The 25801-nt window shown below is 38.1% G+C and overlaps 2 protein-coding genes across 3 annotated transcripts in view; one reads left to right on the top strand and one right to left on the bottom strand.

The window, feature by feature from the left end:
• The window catches only part of WDR25 (WD repeat domain 25), a 117219-nt gene extending 107459 nt beyond the window's left edge, over nt 1–9760 (bottom strand). For both annotated transcript variants that reach the window (XR_014490771.1, XM_083349078.1), the window contains exons 1-2: nt 9661–9760; nt 6612–7372 (exon numbers count right to left, since the gene is read on the bottom strand). Coding sequence is in view for 1 of the 2 variants with exons in the window: in XM_083349078.1 (XP_083205204.1) it covers nt 6612–7301 (690 nt within the window). In the remaining variant the exon portion in view is untranslated. The remainder of the gene's footprint in view (nt 1–6611; nt 7373–9660) is intronic.
• A 157-nt stretch (nt 9761–9917) lies between these two features.
• On the top strand, nt 9918–23542 carry WARS1 (tryptophanyl-tRNA synthetase 1). The gene is made up of 11 exons (XM_083349079.1): nt 9918–10054; nt 11263–11468; nt 12972–13179; nt 15536–15644; nt 16851–16970; nt 18151–18333; nt 19366–19466; nt 20781–20893; nt 21653–21826; nt 22557–22697; nt 23332–23542. Exons 2-11 carry the CDS (start codon nt 11355–11357, stop codon nt 23488–23490), a joined length of 1422 nt encoding a protein of 473 aa, XP_083205205.1. The 5' UTR covers nt 9918–10054; nt 11263–11354; the 3' UTR covers nt 23491–23542.
• Nucleotides 23543–25801: the final 2259 nt, after the last annotated feature.

Raw genomic sequence — 25801 nt, forward strand, 5'->3', positions numbered from 1 at the left:
AGGGAATCAAAAACACCTTTGATGACATAAATAAGCACATCTCTAATCTAAACCCACAATCAAAATTCAGAAAATGATGGTTAAAAAATGAACAAACAAATCTGATAACAGAACATAAACTAGAAGAAAATGACTTTATCAGCGAAGCTACAAATGAAGAGAATTATAATTTAACACAAACAGGAAAAAACCTACAAGACCTGGACATAACAATAAAAATGTAAAAGATACTATTCATCAGAATGTCAAAATAAACCTGAGGATAAGAAAGAAGATTTTAAAAAATGGACTATACAACTGCCAGGAGAAACATTAGAGTTTGGGAGGCAAAAAGCATATATTCTATGTGTCTTCTCCACTCCCAACAATACTTGCAAAAATAAGTATATTCTGGCAAGCAGAATATATCAACTTGGAAAGCTACTTGGCAAAAGGCCAGAGACAGATTCAAGAGATTTGACTCACCCTACCAGATGGAGTATTACATGAGCAAACCCTTGTTTGAATACAGTTAAAAGAACAGATAACTTTGGATATAAAGGGGCCTTACTATCACAGGGATAAGAGATATATGTAATATAGTATTTTTCATAATATATAAAATGTAAAAATATTGGTATGATGTATGTGAATGAAGTTTGAAATTTAAAGGTAAATTAAGTTGAAAAGAATTAGGACTAAGGAATGACTGAAATACTGAGGGGAAATTAAGCTTAAATAAGAACTTTGAAAATAGAATATATAGTGATTTACAAATATAAGTGAAATATAAACTGATCAGAAAAGATGTTATAGGTAGATATCATAAGATAGATAAGCAGTATAGTATTTTTAGAACACATGAAATATGAAAACATTGGGATGGTGTATCTAAATGGAAAATCTAGATATTTAGATGATTAATATTGAGAAAATTATGACTAAGAATTGTTTGAATATTAAGGGGAAATTAAGCTTAAATAAGAATTATGAAATAGGATATATGGTGAACTAATAAGATGATTTTTATAAAAAACAACACAAGTTGATAAGGAAAATGTCATACATGGATGTTATTATTATTAGTACAAACATGAAAAAATGTTTATATTTAATCATTTATGCACTGAAAATATTAAAAATTATATCTGATTAAGGTTGAAGGAGAATACTATTGGGAGAAGGGAAGATCAAAGAAATATACTATTAATTAATATACTAATTATGGAATTACAAAAATTAATTATTATTGACTAATTAACTTCTATTGTTTTTTTCAAAATATATGAACCAAGACAACACGCTGTACACTAGGCACTAAGGATTGTTATTGTAAACAATCAATAAAGCATTTCTAAAAAAAATACGTAAATATTACATAATATTAGTGCTTCATTCAGGGCAGAAAGTTGGAGGCCCTTTTCATTATGCAGACATCTGGATCAATTTATATGCTGCAACTTTTAGATCTTCATAACCCTTTTACTTTTCCCCTGGAGACTTTGCTTCAACATTTGATTGCACATTAAGAATAGAAAAAATGGCTTCTCTTCTTTACCTACAAAATGAACCAAATCTGTACTTTTTCCTGCATGAGATAGTTCTTTCTTTCACCAAGGTGCCAAATATTCTCTCCTATCAGAAAAGAAAACAGATGATGAAATCAAAACTGTAACCTGAGCTATCTATGCATTATTAATTTCTTTTCAAGCACTTTGCCACATGCAAAGTGCTTCATTGTAAGTAGTTCATTCATAAATCATAATCTCAATCATATACTGTGTATATTCTTGCACTGTATACACTGTGCTGTTCAATCTCAGAATACTTCTCTAAGGAAATGTGATTTCTGAACATGAATAGTCATTATTCTCAGAGTAATGATAGAAAGAAAATATTTATAGAAAGAGCTCTCCTTTGGAATTATTCTGTCATTGATTTTATTCCATGCAAAGAAAAGGAAAGAGAGGTTTTCTTCCACATACACATTTTTTCTAAATATAATTTGTAATTTTTCATAATGAATAAAAAGAGAAAGAAGTCTTACTTTCCAATATTTTTCAATTACATGAACTTAGAATCAGAAGATATAAAAATTACAGTACAGCAGTACATAGTAGCAGACACTATAGCTAAACATTCATACCTCCTGATAAGGTATTTATAAATGAAATAAATACATGAAACAATTTCTTGAACCAATAATAGTAAATAGTAGATGTTATTATATTTAATAATTTTATTATAATTATATTCTGCATTTTTTATTTAAAGTGTCCAGCAAGGTGAACATTGTGGGAAGTTAAATTCAGTTCTCCCTAGATACACATCAACTGGGTAAATATGGTTAGACAGTTTCATTCTATTAGCCACACAAAACAAAATGGTTGACAGAACATATCTATAATTGCATGCACACAAACACAATCCCTATTCAATGATTTGGGCTGTACTAAGGTCACTACTGAGGGGAAGTTGAACTGAAGACAGATCAGTCCGTATCAAGATCTAGTAGTCAAATCAACTATGTTAGTCAAAATCACTGGGAAGAGGAAGAGAGACTTCAACCCTATTACTTCCTGAGATCTTGAGGAAAGTTCTGCTGAGTTATGCAATGCAACTCCTGTCAGATTCTCCGTATCTCCCTAAAGAACCATTCAGCAGACTACTAAAAACCTAAATCAGTTATAGAGCTGTGTGTGCTAAAAGGGTCAACATTAGCTATTATCTTTCCACCATAACAAGAGCAGCCAAAATGCTGGTGCAGCAAAAGGAAATGGGGAAATTGATGGGGAGAAAAGTTCAGGCAATCGTAAAGTTTACAGCTTATCCATCACACACTCTTATTCTTACTCTAACTCAAATATGTCAAACACAAGGCCCGGGGCCCGGATCTGGCCCTCGAAGTGGTTTCTTGTGGCCCGTGAAGCCACCCTGGAAACAGGGAATGGCCCCAGCTCCCTTGGCCCTGGCCCAGGCTGGCCGGGAGCCAATGTACAATTTCGTGGTGGTCATCTATGCTGAAATGCATTCAGTCTTAGCTCCACAAGGCCGTCTGGAAACAGCGAGGGACTGGGCCCTGCCGCGGCAGCCCCACCCACTGGGCGCAGGCTGGGCAGGTATCACCCTTTGTGAGGAATGAAGAAATGCACCATCACCTGGAAGTGGCCAGCACAAGGCCCTGCCTACTTTGGGCAGGCTAGGGGCTGGGCAGTATTGCACTTGTCTTCAGATTCAAGCCACCCGGCTCAGCCTTTCAGCACTGTGAGGAGAGCAACCCGCTGCCTGCCAAAACCGGGCAGGCTGGGGGCTGGGCAGCATTGCGCAGGTAACATCGACTCTCATGCTGCTCATGGCATCCCCTCCCCCAGAGCCCACCAAGCCGGATATGTGAAGTAGGCGAGGGCCATGTGCTGGCCACTTCCAGGCAATGGTGCATTTCTTCATTCCTCATGAAGGATGACACTTCCCCAGCTGTGTTTCTTGCCTGTTTTTCTCCCTCCCTCATCTCAAATATTTTCCCACCACTAGGAAAGAAGGAAGGAAGGAAGGAAGGAAGGAAGGAAGGAAGGAAGGAAGGAAGGAAGGAAGGAAGGAAGGAAAGAAAGAAAGAGAGGGAGGGTCCAAGGGAAGTCCTGCCTTAGTCCTTCCCTGCTGCCTTTTCACCATCCCCTTGCCCCCTCCTCCTGGCCTATCCTGGGGTGTGTGTGTCTCCCATCCTATTGCTAAGGAAGCTTTGGATACAAAGCCAGGTCTCTTCACATGGAGAGGGAGTGGGCCTCCCTCTTGACTTTGCCCTTATACCCATCATGAGCAACCAGGCTAAGGAGAGCAAGCACAGCAGCAGCAGCCTTGAGGTAAGTGGAGGTAAGTGCAGCTGGGCAGCCCCTTGGGAAGTGGGGCTGGGCTTAGTGCGGTGGGTGCTTGAGGGCTGGGCTGGGCATTTGACCTCCACGCCACCCTCCCCCCATGGCCTGAGAGGAACAGTGAGGCTCCTCCAGTGGACCATGTCTTGGCACTTGCCCTGGTCCCAACTCCTTCTGCCAGAGACCCTCAGATCTGTCCCACTCCTGCCCAGGCCCCCATAGGTACCCTGATGATGTAGAGCCATAGGTACCCTGATGATGTAGAGCCATGCCCACCCAGTAGGCCACATGCACTCCAGTTGCTTATTCAGACTTTGGAATTTATTTGTTGTATATAATAATAACTAGTTTACTTTTGCTGTTGATGTTACTCAGAGTTGCCCTATTGGACAGATGTGTAACATTAAATTTAATAAATGAATACCTTTAGTAGTATTGTGTAGTAGTAGTAGTATTTTTATTCTATTATATTCTGTGAATCACCCTGAACCATATTTACAGAAGGCAGTTGAAATATTCCTTGTTTAAAATGCAGATATCAGTCAACTTTTTGTTAGCTTAGGGTAGTGTTTCTCAACCTTGACAACATTAAGATGTTTGGACTTCAACTCCCAAAATTCCCCAGCCAGATTTTTGTCTGAAAAACACATCAGAATAGTAGACCAACAAAGGTCCACTTTGGACACTGTACCAAACAATTCTTTATAACAATTATCAGTGAGATTAACAAAATAAAAGAATGACAGAATGACAGAGTTGGAAGGGACCTTGGAGGTCTTCTAGTCCAACCCCCCTGCTCAGGCAGGAAGCCCAGGAATTCTCGGAGTTGAAGTCCACGAGTCATAAAAGAGCCAAGGTTGCCTACCCCTGCCTTATACCACTTTAGACAAATGGTTTTCCATTTTTCAACCATATTCACAAGATTAGTTAAGATTATCTAATCCTTGAAGAAGGAATAGAGTGCTGTGTTGAGCTCACAAACTTCTTTACTCCTTCTCTCTCAAGTGTAGCTTGACACATATGGTTTGAAACTACTAAACTTCATTAGTACAAATGAAGTTAGGAAAACTACATTTAGAAAATGAGGCACAAAAATAAATATATTTTTGATCCTTGTAATTGCTTTAAAGTAACTAAAATTCCTTCCCAGAATGAATGCAATTATGACCTTAAACAGTATGCTGCCTTTTTGCGATAACAGACCAAGCAAGTTGAAAAGCAAATTGCAGTTAGAATTCTAGTCTTACATTTATATTTAATCTAATTGTGCCCTCTACTGGCTTAAAAGTTACAGGACAATAAGAACAAAAGTAACAGTATTAATCACTTTTTTTAAAAAAAACTTCTACAATAGTTATTCCACAAAACAATTAAACAGGAGTTACTCAAGTTCTAGTATCCAGTAGTTTTTCAACATTTATATAACTATATGCATTTAGTGTCTGTGTGTGTGTGTGTGTGTGTGTGTGTGTGTGTGTGTGTGTGTAATGTTGCTTTATCCAATGATTCTCAATCCTTGACTTATTAGCAAAAAAATGGCTTTTTAATTTTAAATTCTGATTGTCCAAATGTACCAGTTGCAAATCTGCATTTCTGAAAAGGAATTCAAGAGACCATTTCAGCATATCTCTCATATAAAAATTATTTCATCGCAATATATGCCTCTCACATTTAAATTAGGAAACATAATTATTTCTTATTTAGAAACGGGCCTTCTTGTCAATTAAGTTTTTAGACAACAAAGTAGGAAGTAAGAAGTGCTTTGATTACTGAAATAATAAGAATAAATATTAGGTGGATAAAAATGCCAAATATAATCTAAACATCTGGATGACTGTGCGACCAACCATAATAATAAATCACTGCTCAACACTGTCCATATATACAACAAATGGGAGTTTGAATTGGATAAATGTGCCACTTTTACCATCAATGGAGGAAAATAATGAAAACTAAGGGAATCAAGATAGCCTACGGAAATAAAATTAAAAGTCTGGATGAAGATGTTCATTACAAATACCTGGGCATCCTTCAAGCTGACAACATCAAGTCAAGATGAAGATTATAAAAGAATACATTGTGAGCCCAAAGATTTTTAAAATCCAAACTATTAATTTCTCAATAAGTCTCACCGTTTTCACTGGAGCTTATTTCCGAATATTTCTGAGTTGATTCTGCTGGATAAGCACAATGTATGCACACAAATGGTAGTTATCTGTTTTGAAACTGTGGTATTTCTTTTGTGTAAAAAATGCATAAAACTTCAAGGACTAAGCTAGCCGTGATGTCCTGACTGTTAAAAAAAATAGCAGGTTATGACACTTAGCACAGAATGAGGTTGTAGGCTGGTGCCTCAAATGTTTTTCCTGGAAAGGGATTAAAAATAAACATTTTTTCATGACTCTATGTCCCTCCCAGGCTTCAAAAACCCAAATGCAGCTTTGAAAGCGAGAGAGATACTGCCCACTGTTCATCTGAGGCTATGCCTGATGGGCCTTTGCTCCTGCAATTGCTATGGATAATTTGTTTCTCCCATTCACCCTTAACCAAGAATTAGATGAAACCGGTAGCACTGTTCAGTATTTTTCACATCCACAAAATGTACAGACAATATTCATCAACACACAATCTTATCTTAATTCAGATTGTTATAGACAAGATACAGATTATATTTTGTTTCCAATAGCTTAGAAAAAGGCTTGAAGGGAGCTTCAATCATTGTATAAGTAATGGTTAATTAAAGACATTTATATTGCAACACATTACCTTGACAGTTTTATCCATAGAGGCAGAAAGCAACATATGGCTCCACCTCTGCAGAGGACACCAGCAAACTGCATTAATTGGTCCACCATGCTCAGCCATGTGAAACACCAAGTTCTTTGGAATTTCAGTAACTGCATATTTTGATCCTATATATGGCATAATATATTGGGAAATTTTAACTGACATTTTATCTTCAGCTGTACTAAATTTAACTGGAGAAGATACGCTTTCTTTTTGGTATTCCTTTTTTTCCTGTTGCATTTTTTTTGAAATATATGGTCTCAGTTTTTGAATAGTTACATCTCCATCATCATGCCCCCTCTTCTGAGCATATGCATTTCCTGAAGGTATTTTAGGTTCCAATAAAGGATTTAATGGCTGGGTATACTTAGTCCTTGTTTTTGTCAAAGTAGCAGGGTACAATTTCTGTTGTTCTGCTGCTATTATAGCCTTTTCATTAGGTTGTAGATGCTGTTGAAAGGTATCCTCATAACACATGTTCTTTTCGGAGCTGCCCATGTATTCCACAGAGTAGACTTTTTTCTCAGAAATAATATTTAAGTCATCACTGGGCTGAACAACATCCACAGCAGAATTTGTTAGATTGATTTCACTGCTAATAACATCTCCAGATCTCCCAGTCTCTGCTTCAGAATCAGAATCATCATAGGCAACAAGTGAAAAACTCATTATGTGAACTATAGGGTAGGGGGAAACACTGAAATGTACGTCTTTGGATTCTCATCAACAGTGAGTAGTTTCTGTAATGAAAGGAACAAATATAAACTGTCACTTTAAATAATTCTGTTACATCTCTTTCTTACAAAAGTCATCATAATTTATTTCTAGGGTTTAAAAATATTTTACTTTTAATTTTAATTAATATCCACAGTAAACATTAAAATAGCTATATAATATCAATAATAACTATTATTAAATATTAAAATATCCATGATAAAAAAATCTAATGATTCAGAAATAACCTGACTAAAAACCCCTATGAAAAATGCATATATCTCCATTGGGAATTAGTATCAATCAGAAAATAATAATAATTTAGAACAATTCTGTCTTCACAGGTCTCTCAGAAGACCTGTACTATACCATACAATCGAACATTTAGAGAAAGACTGCTCTATAAAGTTAGTGCTAGTATAAAACAGCACCATGTCCTTTTCGTTTCAGCATCTGACTTTGCAAAAAATGCAGAAGAATTAAAAGTCTCTCCCTGATTATACAGGGCTAGTTAATTCTAACTCAAGAGGTCTTGGAGATGCTATATAATCAATAAAATGTTAGTCTCAAAATACTAATTTGGCCTTTCCCAAATAAGATAATTTTACTCATTTGCTGAATAAAAAAACTGTCATGGAGCCAACCCTTCTGTTTTTATAAAATGCAAGTAGAGGGCCACGTTCAGTTAAATGAACTGATACATCAATAGATATGGCAGTGTGGATTCAGTGTGTCTAACAGTGTATATAAATACAAATTTTAGCTAATCAGCCTACTAGAATACAGAAACAAACATTAACAATTTGATATATGGGACAATACTAGTTGTACCCCTATAGTAAAAAAGAAACCTCTTGGTTTTAGAAGTGCTCACTATGAAAGTAAACATGGAAAATGAAAAATCTGGGTTGTTAAATATTAAAAAGACAATCATGTTAACTAGCATGCTTAGCTGAACTCACAGGTGACAGCAAAAATAATACTTTTGTTTTCTTGAGTTTAAAGATAGATTAAGTATTACAAAGAGTGCAAAGAAGAGCAACAGAGATGATTAGGGGACTGGACATTAAAATATATGAAGAACAGTTGGTGGAATTGGGTATATCTAGTGTAATGAAAAGAAGGACTAGGGGTGACATCAATATCTCAGGGGTTGCTACCAAGAAGAGTCAAGCTATTCTCCAAAGCACCTGAAGGCAGGACAAGAAGCAATGGATGGAAACTAATCAAGGACAGAACCAACCTAGAACTAAGGAGAAATTTTCTGATAGTTAGATCTAATCAGTGGAACGACTTGCCTACAGAAGTTGTGAATGCTCCAATACTAGAGGTTTTTAAAGAGAGATTGGACAACCATTTGTCTGAAATGGTATAGGGCCGTGGTGGCAAACCTATGGCACGGGTGCCACAAGTGGCACGCAGAGCCCTCTATGTGGGCACGCGTGCCATCACCCCAGTCGTAGGCATTCAGCTGGGTTTTATAAACCCTTTTTGCTTTAGGCCTCCACCACCATGTGCAAAACAAAAGGTTCAATCAATCAATTTCAACTTCTTGGGGGGGGGGGGTTCTCGCAAAGTTGGAATTGATTGATTTAACATTTTAGTCCCACCCAGTCTGCCATTACCACTGCAGCCATGCCCACCCAATGGGCCACGCCCACCCAGTTGGCCATACCCACCCAAAGGGCCACGCCCACCCAGCACCAGATGATACATAAGTGGGTTTTGGGTTGCAGTTTGGCCACTCAGTCTCTAAAAGGTTCGCCATCACATGTATAGGGTTTCTTTCCTGCCTGAGCAGGGGGTTGGACTAGAAAACCAAGGTCCCTTCCAACTCCATTTTTCTGTTATAGATTAATGTGCTAGAAGATAATTAAGGATTATCAACAGCAAGCAAGAACTACTTAGGACATTTCACAAAAGTAGACGAGGGGCTAGAAAAAGCAACTATACTTGGCATAGCTGAAAGTAGAAGTAGGGAAGGCAAGGAGAAGCCAACTCCTGCATCTTTTCACACTGGGCAAATTAGCAGGCAATTAAATCACTGCTAATCAATCTGAAACTCTGTCTTCTTTGTATCCGACCAGTCTGTTTAGGAAATAGAGGCGTTTACGAAACGTGCTTCGGTAGATTTATTTCCTCTTTTACAACAGGCAAAGCCCGCTCTGGAGGTTAATTGCTACCAACTGCAACTGATGCCATTGAAACAGATCCTGAGCGGGCCGGGGACTAGCGGATAAGGAAGAAAAAAAAAAGAAAACCTAGTCACTCAAGCCATTGACCTAAAGGGGGATCCACTTTACAGCAACACTACCTGAGAGCAGCCTCCTCTGACATCAGATTAGATCGCCTTGCAGCGTGGCCACATCCTTCCCTCAAGAAAGCCACCCCTAGGAAACTCGACTTGGTCTCAAACGTTCCTATTTTACTGTCATCAACGTCATCCGTCTTTCTTCCTGGTTTGTGTGCTCTTTATTTTTTATTATTATTATTTTAAGAGAGTTTGGCGTCTCTGACAGACCTTCCCGTAGTGCGCTCGCAGGGGAAGGCTCTCGGTTGCTTACCTCCTCCTTGTCCTCAGTTCCGGGCTAGGAACGCCTTTCCTGATCGGAAGACGATCAGCGTCGCACGAGCTGTACTCTCTAGCTGATGCAATGGGGCTGCTCCTGCTGGGGAGTCGCTGAAAGAAGTGGGGATTCCGCGGACAGGTAAGGTAAAGACAGGTGAAAGAGGTGAAAGGAGGCAAAGCGGGGAGGCCTCTTGGTATCTTAAAAAGTCGGCTGGGGATCGGAGAAAAAGAAAGGGAGATCTTTTTTGGGGGGGGGGGAGAGAGATTTCCGTGGGAGAAAAAGGAAAACCGAATCTAGGATTGGAGAGAAAAATGTGCTACTTCCGCCTGACTTTCTGGGTTCGTTGATAGGCGTTGTATGTATCTTTTGCTCTCCTGAAAATTAGCCCTTGAGTGAATACTACCGTAGTAGGCCACCCTGACCAGGAGGTTGATAATTAAGATTTCAATATTCAAAGGACTTTTCAAGCTTTCTCGTTGAAATGCATACAGTGGCCCTGTAGAATATGCCACGACTACCGTTCCATCCATATTGCAGATTCAGCTGAAACTGAAACAGAACCCTTGACTAACATTATCTATTGAGATCTTTGCAAATGGAATTTGCATATCAGGGTACGATTTGGTTCCTTTTTAAAAGATGCGTTCGTTTGCTAGGTTTATATGCTGGTAGATCCTGGTACAGTCCAGGTGCAGAAAACAGCAGAAAGCAAATATGGGAAGCTGCTCTTCTCAGAGAGATTAATTGCAGCCCAGGTTTGTTGAAGTAAACTGACAGGATGGAACTCTCTAGTCTAAAGTATTTTAAATGTAATCACTTCCTGACATTGATTACAGTACAATTAATAATCTACTCCTTTCACTAGTGTAATTGTGCTACTGATCTTATCAATAACTACAGGTAGTCCTCAACTTATAACCCTTTTTTGGCAACTATTCAAAGGTGATATACAAGCAGTCCTTGCACTTAATGATTATTGCAGTGCCTCCACAGTCACGTGATCAAAATTCAGGCCTTAGCAACTAGCATGGATTAATAATGGTTGCAGTGTCCCAAAGTCACGTGATCAGCATTTGTGATTCTCCCCAGCTGACAAAGCCAATGGGAGAAGCCAGATTCACTTAATGACCATATCCTTCACTTAACCGCATTGATTCATTTAAGAGCTGTGGTAAAAAAGGTCATAAAATCTGGCATCCCAGGATGACTTACTTAATTGCCTTGCTTAGCAATCAAAGTTTCAGTCCAAATTATGATCATAAGTGAAAGGCTACTTGTAAACTAATTACCCTTATGTAATTCAGAGAGAGAGAGAAAGATACTAATATTTATTATTTGTCTTATAGAATTCTCCAAGCTTGCGGTTTTGAAGTTTCTGGATAAAACATTATGAAACGCACTTTAAATTAAAAATACAAGACTTTCCACACTCCTTAAAATGGCAGATATTCCAAATGAAAGCTTTTGCTCTCTTAAGCCACTTGAACTGTTTGAACAAATAGCAGCACAAGGAGAAAAAGTCAGATCTCTGAAATCCAAGAAAGCATCAAAGGTAAAGCAGTACTTTATTAGTTGAATTTCCCTGAAAATACGGATCATTTCTGTGGAGTCCACCTATATAAACATTTTAAGAGCCTTGTAATAAAACTATGTTACTACAAAGTATTAAATTGGATTTGTGTGTGTGTGTGAGGGGGTGTTCCGTCGTCCTGCTACCAGAATTGAATTTTAATTTTCTTGATAAAATATAGTGTTAGATCCAGAGCATTTTTTCTGTAAGCAAATGTGCTCCTTACATTGTTGAAAGTGATTGAAGACCATCAAAGGCTTTTACTGGACTAGTGAAAATATTCTGTGATTCAGCCTTTGCTCTGTTCTTGTTCATCTCATCTACTCACAAATAGTACTTGGAAGAAATTGTCACAAACTGATGACTTACTTGACTGCCACCTGAATCAGACCTTTTTCTTATTCAAGTTTCACTACTAATAAAATGACAAAATGAGCAAGAACAAATTTAAAATTCATTATAGGATTTATTCAGTGATGATGCAATGTGTAAATATTTTTTGTTGTTTTCCTTAATATCTGTCTATAGCCTGTTTTCAATTGCTAAATTTTTACTGTAGATTTAGTAAAAAAAATGACCTTCATAGTAAATGTTCTGCATTACATTCTATAGATAAAATCAGTCAAATCTGTTCCAATCTAGATAAGCTGTAACCAATGCATTATCTGTTCTAAGATGGATACAGTCTTACCTTGTACAACTAAAGGTTGTGAACTAGCATGTCCTTTTTGCTAAATCCAAAAAGGTGAGCAGAAACAGTGGGAAAAAGGCAGTCCTGCATTTGATTTAGGCTTAGTTCTTATCAAGAACAGTTGCTGTAAACACCCAAGAAGAAAACCTGCCCTAATCTTGTTAGCCTTTTGTAAGTCACCGAAGACCTGTTTCCTCAGACTTTCAGGCCTGGAAGTTTTGCTATAGAGGTGATTTTTCTGAACTAATGCTTTTCCCTGTTGCATTTTTAATCTTTGTGCGCTGTCCCAAACCATAGGATGACATAGGCATCATATTGTGAGACGAGCAGCCATATAAATTATATAAATAAAGTGTTCTGTAAAAAATACTTGGTTTTTAAAGAAAGACATGCTACACTAGTGAAGCAATTTGGTTCTAATTGGAATATGCTTACCAAACTCTTAAATGGAATACTTATAATAACCTTTCCTTTTTTGGTTCTGCTGTGCCCCTATGAAATAGATAAATATTTGTACCTGTTTTGCAAGTGGAAAAAATGCAATAGAGGCCTTGAATGACGTGCTCAACATTACATAAGCAGATTGTTTGGCTGTAGTTGCCTTTTTGGGGGGAGAGAACCAGTTGTTTCATTCCCATACAGATTTTTGTCTTCACATTGTAATTTCTATGCATGCTAGATGTTGAGAACATTGAATGTGTGTGTGTGTGTGTGTGTGTGTGTGTGTGTGTATAATTGCTAGGCTCAGTGTCTCTAAACTTAAATTTATTTGAATGCTGTTATTTTATTCCCAGGATGAAATTGATGCTGCAGTTAAGTTGTTGCTGTCATTAAAAGTAACCTATAAAACAGCAACAGGTCAAGAATATAAAGCAGATTCTCCTCCAACAGATTTCACTCCAGTCAGTAATAGTCCAGACAATGCTGAAGAGGATGATTTTGTGGATCCCTGGACAGTGCAGACATCCAATGCAAAAGGAGTGGATTATGATAAACTTATAGGTGTGTGGGGTTCTATTACCTTAAAATACATGTTTGTTTGCTCATTACATTTATATGCTGCCCATCTCACTGTCAAGTGATTTTGAGTGGCTTACATCATAAAAGTGAAAGTACAGAATATTAAAACATTGAAATATTAAATATTAATATAAATTAAGATTAAATGAATTAGGGGAATTCAACATGGGTGGTGAAATACAGCTTCAAGCTCTGCAGGTGGGATTTCATGAAAGTGTCATGGTTAAGATGGTAGAATACATTGAGCCTTGATCTTATTCAACTAGTATGTTTCTTTAAGATTCGCAAAGAAGCCTTATTAAGTTTCCTTTCCTTTTTAAATCCCAACTTTTATGGACAGCACTGTAGGGATGTTTTTTCAGTTTGGAATTTTTAAAATTATTATGTTTAGATTTTAAAATGGGATGTGACAACTGACATTAATAGCCCATTTTTATGTTACTATTTAAGGGCTGAAACCAAATAGTACACCTGCTGTAGAGTTTAATCCTTCAAAAAGCAAAATATTTCACAATGTCATTGTATTCAGTAGATTTTACAAAATAAATCTTAAGATATACTGTGTATTCAGACATCAGGGTGAAATTTTTACTGAATTATGAAGGTAATATACGGTAATAGATTGAAACAGGTATCTTGAAATCTAATTTAATTTAATTTAATTTAATAACATTTATATACCGCCCTTCTCCCTGAGGACTCAGGGCGGTTCACAGGGCAGAATAAAATAGCAAATACAAACATTAAAAAGAGATTAAACAATTGCCCTAGATAAAAACAATAGAAGTACAATTCTAAAAACCCCAAGATAAAATTAAAAAACCAAAGATAAAACAACCCCACCGATCCCCATCAGGCTAGGCCAGCTTGTACAAACAAAAATGTCTTGAGATCGCGACGAAAGGAGCGAAGATCGGGCGCCATCCGGAGCTCTACCGGTAGCTGATTCCACAGCTCCGGAGCGCCCACAGAGAAGGATCTCCCCCTGGGGGCCACCAATCGACATTCTCTGATCGGTGGCACCCTGAGGAGGCCCTCTCTGTGGGAACGCACAGGGCGCAGGGAGCTTGATGCCGGCAGCAGATGTTCCCTGAGGTACTCCGGCCCCATGCCATGGAGGGCTTTAAACACCGTTACCAGTACCTTGAATCTCACCCGGAAGACAACTGGCAACCAATGCAGCTCACGGAGCAGAGGTGTAACGTGGGAGTATCGGGAGACTCCCAACACCACTCTCGCGGCTGCATTCTGTACCAGTTGGAGCCTCCGGGTGGTCCTCAAGGGCAGCCCCATGTAGAGAGCGTTGCAGTAGTCCAGACGAGAGGACACGAGCGCATGAGTGACCGTGCACAAATCATCCCGGCTAAGATAGGGCCGCAACTGGCGCACCAGGCGAACCTGGGCGAAGGCCCCCCTAGTCACAGCTCCTATATGGTCTTCCAAGGTGAGCCGTGAATCTAGGAGGACTCCCAAGTTGCGAGCCCTATCTACGGGGGGTAATAGTTCACCCCCCATAGCCAGAGGTGGAATGTCCAAATAAACCCGGGATGAAGGTATGCAAAGCCACTCAGTCTTGTCGGGGTTGAGTTGAAGTCTGTTCCTCCCCATCCAGACCCGAACCGCCTCCAGGCAACGGGACATCACGTTGAGGGCATCACTGGGGTGGTTTGGGGTCGAAAAGAAAAGTTGGGTATCATCAGCGTACTGATGATACCCAACTCCAAAACCACGAATGATCTCACCCAGCGGCTTCATGTAGATGTTGAACAGGAGAGGCGAGAGGACCGACCCCTGAGGAACTCCACAAATGAGAGACCTCGCGGTCGACCTCTGCCCCCCTGCCAACACCGACTGCGAACGTCCCAAGAGATAGGAGGAGAACCACTGTAAAACTGTGCCTCCCAGTCCCCTGAGACGCCGCAGCAAGATACCATGGTCGATGGTATCGAAAGCCGCAGAGAGGTCTAATAGGACTAGAACAGAGGAATGCCCCCTGTCCCGAGCCCTCCAGAGATCATTCACCAGCGCGACCAATGCCGTCTCCGTGCATTAATTGCATAAGTAGACATGTTCTGTCAGCAAATATTTATTGTGCAGTTAATTTTCAAGTCAAGACCAGCTACCTATTTTATAACTGGAGATTTCAGGAGACCAATCAAATCAGCAAGAATCATCACTTTTTGACCTTTCTCTTAAGTATTCATAATTTACACATGGTACAACCTTTTCAAAACATTTCAACTAATTATTTTGTGAGGAATGGGGCTATATGATGTACTGTTCGTTAATTTATTCACCATCATGAATGTAATTTAGTGTCTATTTCTGTTTTTTTCAGTTCGATTTGGCAGTAGCAAAATTGATAAAGACCTCATCAATAGAATAGAGAGAATTACAGCACATAAACCACATCATTTTCTACGGCGAGGTATTTTCTTTTCTCATCGGTAAGTATGCTTTATCACTAGCTTATTTGAATTCAACAAAATACTCTTTCTAAATGCCTCTTTCATTCATCTTAATATGTTGTTGTTAGCTGCAAAGTCGTGTCTGACCCATCGCGACCCCATGGATAACGTTCCTCCGGGCCTTCCTGTCCTCTACCATTTTCTGGAGTCCATTTAAGCTCACGCCTACTGCTTCAGTGACTCCATCCAGCCACCTCATTCTCTGTCGTCCCCTTCTTCTATTGCCCTCAATCTTTCCCAGCATTAGGCTCTTCTCCAGTGAGTCCTTCCTTCTCATTAGGTGGCCAAAGTATTTGAGTTTCAGCTTCAGGATCTGGCCTTCTAAAGAGCAGTCGGGGTTGATCTCCTCTAGGACTGACTGGTTTGATCGCCTTGCAGTCCAAGGGACTCGCAGGAGTCTTCTCCAGCACCATAGTTCAAAGGCCTCAATTCTTTGGCGCTCAGCCTTTCTTATGGTCCAGCTTTCACTGCCATACATTGCAACTGGGAAGACCATAGCCTTGACTATACGCACTTTTGTTGACAGGGTGATGTCTCTGCTTTTTAGTGTGCTGTCTAGATTTGCCATGGCTTTCCTCCCCAGGAGCAAGCGTCTTTTAATTTCTTGGCTACAGTCCCCATCTGCAGTGATCTTGGAGCCCAGGAAAATAAAATCTGTCACTACCTTCATTTCTTCCCCATCTATTTGACAGGAATTGAGAGGGCCGGATGCCATGATCTTGGTTTTCTTAATCTTAATATATTGAGTACTATTCTACAAGCATTCCTATGAAAGAAAACTAAAACTTAGAGCATGAAATGGAAATGGTGGTGAAATACATTCTTTGTATTTGTCTATGAAGATTGTCAGTCATCCAGGTCTTGGTTGTCCTAAAGGTGCTTTTATTCACAAAACGTTTCGCTTCTCATCCAAGAAGCTTCTTCAGCTCTTGAATGAGAAGAAGCGTCTTGGATTGGAAGCGCAACATCTTCAAGAAAAACAAAGTCCAGTTGCCTCCTGGGGGAAAAATCACCTTTGGGATTCCTTGTATTTCAAAACTGGAATGTTGTTACATATATAAATTATGGCATAGTATCTTTTTTAATACAAAATAATCACTGAAATGTGTTTATACCGCTGTCATTCATCTTTATATGACTGGGCGGTTCCTTGAAATGGTACAATATTTCCTCACTTTCCTCCAGAGATATGAACCAAATTCTTGATGCCTATGAACAGAAGAAACCATTTTACCTTTACACAGGCAGAGGTCCCTCATCTGAGACAATGCATGTTGGCCACCTTATCCCATTTATGTTTACAAAGTAAGTAATTCTGATAAGTTGTGCTTTTTTATTAAATTATTTCTTGTTTTAAAAGTAGTTAATCTCAGTGGCAGATGTTTGCATTATGCTAAATGCTGATATCTGGAATTAGGACATGGATGTTGAGATCAATATACAGAGAAGTTTACAGAAGTATCATTTCTTTGTTGATCTCTCTTCTTGAACTTTGGTATACTCTCCTGAATTGTGTTGTGTAAGGTACTTTTGTGGGGAAGGGAAATCACCCCAAATTGGATGCAAATATTTTTAATAAGCAGAAAATACATACTGTATATGTATACATACAGACATGTTTTTGCACATTAAGAATATTTACATCCAATTTTGACTTCAGTTTATATAGCGCTCCATTTCCAGAGGTACTTGAAAGATTTACAAGGTATCAGTATTGTAGAATTGAAAAATTATTAATCCAAACCTTAGTTAACATAATTAACTCGAGAACACTCCTGTCAAGTGCTGCCTTATTCCAGAAATCAGCCATATATATCAGTTTGAAACCAACAGAAGTAATTTAAGGATTGGAGATAAGAGGAACAATTATTATTTGAAATTGTTCAGGCAATTTGTTATTTTACACAGGCAAGGCAAATATTTATTAACATCTATCAGCATGATGCATATATGGAATTCGATATCTAGAGACATATGTTATGTCTAATGCTGCAGGGGAAAAAAAGAAACAGGTAATTTCCAAAATCTGAATACCAAACTTAAGTACTGTAATTGTATGAGTTGTCCAAAATAATTGCTGCTGTAGGAAAATTACATGCACAATTAAGCACAATAAAATTAAATATTAGAACCCAAGATACAATGGGGTGGGCACAGTTTCAGCGTGATGCATCCGGCCCAGGGGCTGGCAGTTTCGCATGCCTGTTACATATATTGGTTAAAAGATAAACTACTTCCACAAATTTATCATATGCATTTATTATATACATTACCACATTATTATTAGCATATCCATAGGCAGATGTTTATCTACATACCAAGAGGTATATTCAAATAAATGTTGCTGACTGAGAAAATATTTCTCCAAAGGCTACAAAAGTGATTGTAAATAAGTTTATCAACTTGTAATTTGCATACCTCATAATTTAACTAGAAGTTACCTTGAAACACTTGTTTTGTGTAAACTTGTTTTGTTTCTTACTAGGTGGTTACAAGAAACATTTAATGTCCCATTAATCATACAAATGACTGATGATGAGAAATATTTGTGGAAAGATCTGACCATTGAAAAAGCTTACCAGTATGCTATAGAAAACATCAAGGACATAATAGCCTGTGGATTTGACATTAATAAAACTTTTATCTTTTCTGATTTCTCTTATATGGGGTAAGGATCTTATTTTTTTATAACTAAATGATCAAAATTCATCATTTTGACATAATATTAAGCTAACCAGGTAATATTAAACTAACCATATTGTTAAACTAATATTAAACAACACAGTGAACTGGTGCTTTTTTAACCAATTTTCTTTCAAGAAATCTAATACATAATATGGCATGTATCAGTTTTAGAAAGAACACTGCTTAAAAAAAGTTCTTTGAGATAAAAGCCAGCATAAAGAGTATTCGTCTACGGAATAATTGTGTTATTGCCATTTTAAAGTATGTTTGATAACCTTGTATTTCTTTCATACTAATGAGCCATTTGAAGAGATTCAAATATCGTGGTTGAAATATAATTCTTATATTTTATTGCATTAGGGGGAACAAACAGAGCTACAGCAACACTTGGAATTCTTTCAGCTTTAGAAAAAACTATTTTATTAAAAGAAAAACATTCTTGAATTGTGCTGTGTTTATTATTTGGCTAGGCTCTGAAAAACTATCTTGTGGTTTTCTACAGAGTTTTAATGTTCTAGATTTGCAAACTTAGAAGGTGTATTGACCTGGCTCAATTCCTGCAGTGCCCTTTGTCAGGCTGCATTGACCTGATGAACACAGCAGAATCAGTTTTTATAATGTCTTGTGATAATTAGTAGCTCTGGAGGGTGAAAACTAAAGCAACTTTGGTTGTTGAAATCAATTGGTGATCCTTTTATCCATATGGGAAAAAAATGTAATGAAAAAGTATGACAATTCTTTGTGGCTTAAATACAGTATGAGAACAGGATAAGTGTATAAGCTTATAAGTACCTTTATACTAAAGTGAAATCTATAATAAAATAATTTGGAAATGCTTCATGAAAAAGCTAATTAAAGTAGCCTAAATTTTATTTAAACCTGATTCTGAATACAATATATTAATCACCCATGTTTCCTCATAACCTGATTGCAATATTGACTTATGAGCATTCTCAAGAACACATTTTTCTCTGTGTTAAGATTTCGGATTTTGATTTCTCTGCCCTTTTCCCAGGACAAGTGTTGGCTTCTATGAAAATATTGTTAAAGTTCAAAAGCATGTGACATTCAACCAAGTGAAAGGAATCTTCGGTTTTACAGATAGTGACTGCATAGGTGAGTTACGATAGAATTCTATTAACTAATACAAGATATTGGAAACAAAAACTTACCTGAAGTTCTGGTTCAAAAAAAAAACATAACAGTGAGATACAGTGTTTGAATCTTGGACTAATGCCAGGGACAGCAGGTTCAAATTTTATTTAACCATGGAGAATCACACAAATAATTTTTATGCTTCACAGTATTTTTCTGAAGATAAAATTAATGTAGAAACTATCCTCAGCTTTTGGAAGGGGTTGTGAGGGTGGATATGAAATAAAAATGTCATAAGTAAATTCACTAGAAGCATCTTTGCTTTATAAGGATAGTAATTGCATTGACCTGATGAACACAGCAGAATCAGTTTTTATAATGTCTTGTGATAATTAGTAGCTCTGGAGGGTGAAAACTAAAGCAACTTTTGTTGTTGAAATCAATTGGTGATACTTTATCCATATGGACGCGGTGGCTCAGTGGGTTAGGACGCTGAGCTTGTCGATCAGAAGGTCGGCAGTTTGGCGGGTCGAATCCCAAGTGCCGCGTAACAGAGTGAGCGCCTGTTACTCGTCCCAGCTTCTGCCAACCTAGCAGTTCGAAAGCACGTAAAAATGCAAGTAGAAAAATAGGGACCACTACAGTGGGAAGGTAACAGCGTTCCGTGCGCCTTTGGCGTCCAGTCATGCCGGCCACATGACCACGGAGACGTCCTCGGACAAGCGCTGTCTCTTCTGCTTTGAAATGGAAATGAGCACCAGCGCCGAGAGTTGGAAACGACTAGCACGCATGTGCGAGGGAACCTTTACCTTTACCTAATTGTAGAGATACACATTTGTTATAGTTGTAATCTAGATAGATGGAGAATTTGAGATATATGGCTGAACTATATAGCTCGTAGCATCTTCAGACACCCTTACTAATGATGAGGGTACCTGTGAGTTTTTCCCTCCTGTACTTGAACTGGGATATTGTCATTTCTGCTTAGGTAATGTTTAAACAGCTAAAAGTATGGTGTACAGAAAAGAAAAAGAATATAACATAACATCAAGTAAAAATCACTGTCACAAAGTTACAACTGTTTACATAACAGTTCCATTTGTGGTATTTCAAATTACTATTTAAGATTTTAAAATATTTATTTGCTCGCATGTTGCCTGTTAAATGTGTAATTCTGACATACATTTATATGCATTCTTTACATGTAATAAGTTATTTAACTTTAGGCCTCTCATAACTAGCATTTCTTATAACATTGGCATCTAATTTCTGTATTTAACCACTCTATTTTTCATTATGTTTTATTGAACAAATGAGTATTTTGTGCTCTCCTAGGAAAGATAAGTTTTCCTGCTATTCAGGCAGCTCCATCCTTTAGCTCATCATTTCCAGAGATCTTCAACAATAGGAAGGATATCCAGTGTTTAATCCCATGTGCAATTGATCAGGTAAGAAAGTTCTCTGAGATGTTTTAAACAGCTTCCATCAAATCCATTACATCCAATCCAAAAAGCAAGTGTAAACATTAGAGCTATATATACATTCTGCAGATCTCTAGTTGCAGCTTGCCTTTGATCCAAGCTTCTGTCCTTTTTAGACAAGTTAACTTAAGGTTTTCCAACACTTTGTACCATTTGTAATGCTTTTCAAGGTGTTAGTTATGACTTACAAAGCCCTTCATGGCATGGGTCCGGATTACCTACGGCAACACCTGCGGCCGGCATCAGCTTCCCTCCGTCTAGTGTGCTCCCACAGAGAGGGCCTCCTCAGGGTGCCGCCAATCAAAGAATGCCGATTGGTGACCCCCAGGGGGAGAGCGTTCTCTGTGGGCGCGCCAGACCTTTGGAACTGCTTACCGGTTGAGCTCTGGATGGCCCCCGACCTTCGCTCCTTCCGGCGCGATCTCAAAACATTCTTTTTCGAACAAGCTGGCCTGGTCTGACGGGATGGGTTTGGGTTTTTAAAACTAGTTTTAACTTTAATATGTATTGATTTTATGGGCATGATGTTTAATGGCTTTTTAATTTTTGTATTCGATTTTTATTGTGTATTGCCCTGTTCACCGCCCTGGGTCCTTCGGGAGAAGGGCGGTATAGAAATCAAATTATTAAATTAAATTAAATTATTAAATTCTTCCTCTCCTGACCAACACTATAGCAGTTCATTCTGTTATGCTTTTTGTTCTGGTTCTTTTTTCCTCTTTTTAGGATCCCTATTTTAGAATGACAAGAGATGTAGCTCCTCGGATTGGCTATCCCAAGCCAGCATTACTGCATTCTGTCTTCTTCCCAGCCTTGCAGGGAGCACAAACAAAAATGAGTGCTAGTGATCCTAACTCTTCTATCTTTCTTACTGATACACCCAAGCAAATCAAAACAAAGGTAAGAGACCAGTACTGTACACAGGTTGCATTGCTATTGAGTTCCAGCTCTACTTTTTTCACAGCTTTTCCTAAAAGAATGTTGTAGCAAATATTAAAAATTATATTCTTAAGCAGACTGAGCCGTAAATACTTCACTCTACTCATGTGTCTTTGCACTGCAAGCTAAACTAACAGCAGTATTTAATGTACTAAGGATCCTCCAACTGACTGACTCTCCATGGCACCATGAAATCATTTCATAGTGACAGTTGCTAGGCAACTTATCAAGGTGTATAATCCCAGTCTGCTTGGCTTTAAAGAGCGTGGGCTTTCCTCATCAGCCATGTTTTGCATAACTCTCGTAAACATGCAATTGTCATACCCTGGAGGAGATCAGTTCTATCTTTCTATGGATCATTAGCATAATTTTATGTTTTATTATTTTATCATTATCATAATGATGCAAAGGAAAATCCATAATACCTGTCTCAGCAACATATTGGTGGTGGGTGGAAATTTTAACTCAGTTTTGAGTAATAAGCTGTAATTGTTTTTGATTCGATGTGGCCTTCTTTACTTTGCAGTATCGGAATACTGTATGTTACCTGAAGCTCATATAAAATTTGATTGTAATATGTTGATTAATATTGAAAAATCTATAGATGCTGTTTATTGTATATGAAGTTTACTTTATATAAAAGCTTTCCCCCACTTCTAATGCATGCACATATTCTTGTATCTTGCTCCAGATTAATAAACATGCTTTCTCTGGTGGCAAAGACACTGTTGAAGAGCATAGGCGGTATGGTGGCAACTGTGATGTGGATGTGTCTTATATGTACCTCACCTTCTTCCTTGAAGATGATGACAGATTAGAACAAATTAAGCAGGTAATTGCCATCTCCTTTGGAAACGTTTTGCTCATCTTGAAAAACTATTCCGAGATGATCATCCTTTTTCAGTACCACAAGGGGCCAGATTCCTGAGACAAACTATAAGATATTTTTTTCTTAAAGCATTTCATTGAGGCATCAGAATCTATTTTTCATCTATAAATTTGATATTGTTACAGCATAATTATTTAAAGTAGAAGGTAGTACTTTTTATATTTAAATTGTGCCTTGTCCCCAAGATATTCAAGGTGGTTATATTCAAGGTGGCACTCCTCTCTCCCACTTTTTCCCACAACACTAAATGATTGGCCCAAAGTCATTCAGTAAATTTCTGTGTCTGAAAGTTGAATTCTTCCTGTCTCTTCCCAGTCCTACTCTAGCTATAATACTGCACTAGCTAAGTATTCAGAGAGTTAAAAAGAACTTCTGAGTCATCAAATTGCACCTCCAATCCACTATCCTGTGCCTAAAGTATCCCTTTCTATGAAGTTCTATGAGACACTTGGAGGGAATGATACTACTAGTTAAGAAAGGCAGAGTGCTTTCCATGCCCACACAGTACCTTTTAGGAGATTAGCAGGAGATGTTACTGGATATGAACATTCCGTTTGACTGTGACATTCTTTGGCAGGCGTACACAAGTGGAGCCCTGCTGACAGGAGAACTCAAGAAGGTGTTGATTGAAACACTTCAGCCCTTGATTGCAGCTCACCAGCAAAGGCGAAAGCAGATCACTGATGAAATGGTGAAGGAATTCATGACCCCACGGAAGCTGGCATTTGACTACTAATTCTACAATTGCATGTTAATTTATCAGCACATAAAGATCACATGTTATTGTACTTTGTTGTTCTTTTTTTTGCCATAATTATGTACAGGCATAAACAGCACTGCTCTTAATTAGTAAGTTATCCCATGTGTTCTGTACTTGACAAAAAAACAGAAATTAGTTGTACATAATATTTGCACTGCATAGGTTAGCAAGGTAATTTATTCCCTGGAGAAGATTGTTCCTCCACAAAATACCTGGTTTCATGGAGCATGCTGATAGGAAGAAAACTGACTTTAAAAAGAATTCAACTCTGTGGAACATTTTTATATCGAGGAAAATTTCCTTTTTCATTTCTAACTTATATTCTTTGTTACAGTGAACATATATACGTGTGTGTGTGTGTGTGTGTACATATGTGTGTATACATATACACACATACATACATATACATACATGTGTGTATACACACATACACAAACATTTCATTAAACTAATTATGGTACTATCTAAAGTCATGAAATGTTGATGGGTTTTACAGTCATAAGCATATGATTGTTTTGAAAGACAGAACAGTTTAATTATTCTTTGAAAGATAGCTAGCTGGGAAATAGTCAAAGTATACTGAAATTTTTGCTGACTTTTGCCAAATCATGGTACATAGTATTTCTAACATAAAAGCAATTATTTCCTAAGAGCAATACGAAATTTACCAGAGTCGAAACTACTCTGTCTTTGTTTCCAAGCATCCTGAAGTTACATCAAGCTATTCCGTGATATCAGTGAAGTTTAGATCGCAAAGGATGTCTTTGTTTCTGTTTTGTATCAAATGACTATATTTAGGTTTAGGTTTAGGTTTTATTTAATTTGTATACCGCCCTTCTCCCTAGGGACTCAGGGCAGTTCACAGGGCATATATAAATAACAATACAAAAGTTAAAAAAGATTAAACCAATGCCCAGTTAAAAAACAATAGTACAATACTAAGAACAACAATTTAAAAACCCATATTCCCCCATCAGGCCAGACCAGCTAATTCAAATAAATGGGTCTTCAGGCCGCAACGGAAGGTTCGGAGGTCTGATGACATCCGGAGCTCCACCGGCAGTTGATTCCATAATGCCGGAGCGCCCACAGAGAAGGCCCTCCCCCTGGGGGCCACCAGTCGGCATTCCCTGACCGGAGGCACCCTGAGGAGGCCCTCTCTGAGGGAACGCACAGGGCAGAGGGGAGTTGACGCCGGCAGCAGGTGTAATTGTTCAACAAAAAATAATCTTGAGAATGTAGCTTGTCATTCAGTATCTCCTGTGTATAGATTCTTGGCTTTGGATGCTAACGGCAGTAATGATTCCATTGTTTTTCTTTTAATTAAAATAATAGGATCATGAGGTTTAAAGGAATCTAGTCCAACCCCTGGCCCAGTGTAGGAATCCGCATACCATCTTAGAGAAAACTATCCAATCTTTTCTTTAAAACTTCCAGCGATGGAGTACCTTCATCAGACTTCAGGAGGCAGGCTATTTCACTTCTTACCAACTGTTACAGTCAAGAAATTCCTCCTTATTTCCAGTTTGGATCTCTCTTGGTAAAACAACTCATTCAGGTTTTTTCCTTATCCTCTGATTATATGGGAAATAAGTTCACACACTTTGCCCCATTACATTCTTTCATGTATTAGTAGACTGCAGTCATGTCTTCCCTTAGCCCTCTTTTTCTTATGCTAAACAGACCAAATTGTTTTCACCCACAGGTGTCAAACTCCTTGTGTCATGTGATGTGTTGCAACGTATAATTTTTTTTTTTTTTGCATTGCCAGACCTGGGGTGGGCGGACCTCTGTATGATGCAACCGGTCCGCGGGCCAGCAGTTTGACACCCCTGTTTTAACCGCTCTTTGTAGGTTTTAGCTTCCATGCTCTTTATTGTCTGTTGTTCTTTATCCTCTCCAGTTCCTCAGCATTCCTTTTGATTTATGGCAATCAGGACTGCAGTATTCCAGAGGCAGTCTAACCAGTGCAGCATACAGTAGTACTATTACTTCTCATGATCCTGACATTATGTCTATTGACACAGCCAAAAAGTGCATTGGCCCTTTAGGCAGCTGTGCCATATTGCTTAACCTGTAGCTTATCAAGATATCCAGATCCTTCTTACTGCTAAGCTAAGTGCAGAACCTTAACATTTGTCATCACTGAACATTTTTTGGATGGGGTTCAATGTTCAAGTTTTTCAAAGATCTTTTGCCTATCTTTTGTAGTGTTAACAATCTCTCCCTTTGTTTCATTGACAAATTTCATGAGTATTCTTTCTATTCCCTCATCTAAATAATTTAC

The sequence above is a fragment of the Vipera ursinii genome, assembly GCF_947247035.1.
Source record: "Vipera ursinii genome assembly, chromosome: 1".
Classification (NCBI taxonomy): Eukaryota; Metazoa; Chordata; class Lepidosauria; order Squamata; family Viperidae; genus Vipera; species Vipera ursinii.

Bases quoted from the DNA above. Each gene is read 5' to 3' on its own strand.
- WARS1 (XM_083349079.1), top strand. From the start codon at position 11,355: ATGGCAGATATTCCAAATGAAAGCTTTTGCTCTCTTAAGCCACTTGAA. The intron at 13,180-15,535 runs GTGTGTGGGGTT...TGTTTTTTTCAG, and splicing joins GGATTATGATAAACTTATAG to TTCGATTTGGCAGTAGCAAA. The intron at 18,334-19,365 runs GTAAGGATCTTA...CCCTTTTCCCAG, and splicing joins TCTGATTTCTCTTATATGGG to GACAAGTGTTGGCTTCTATG.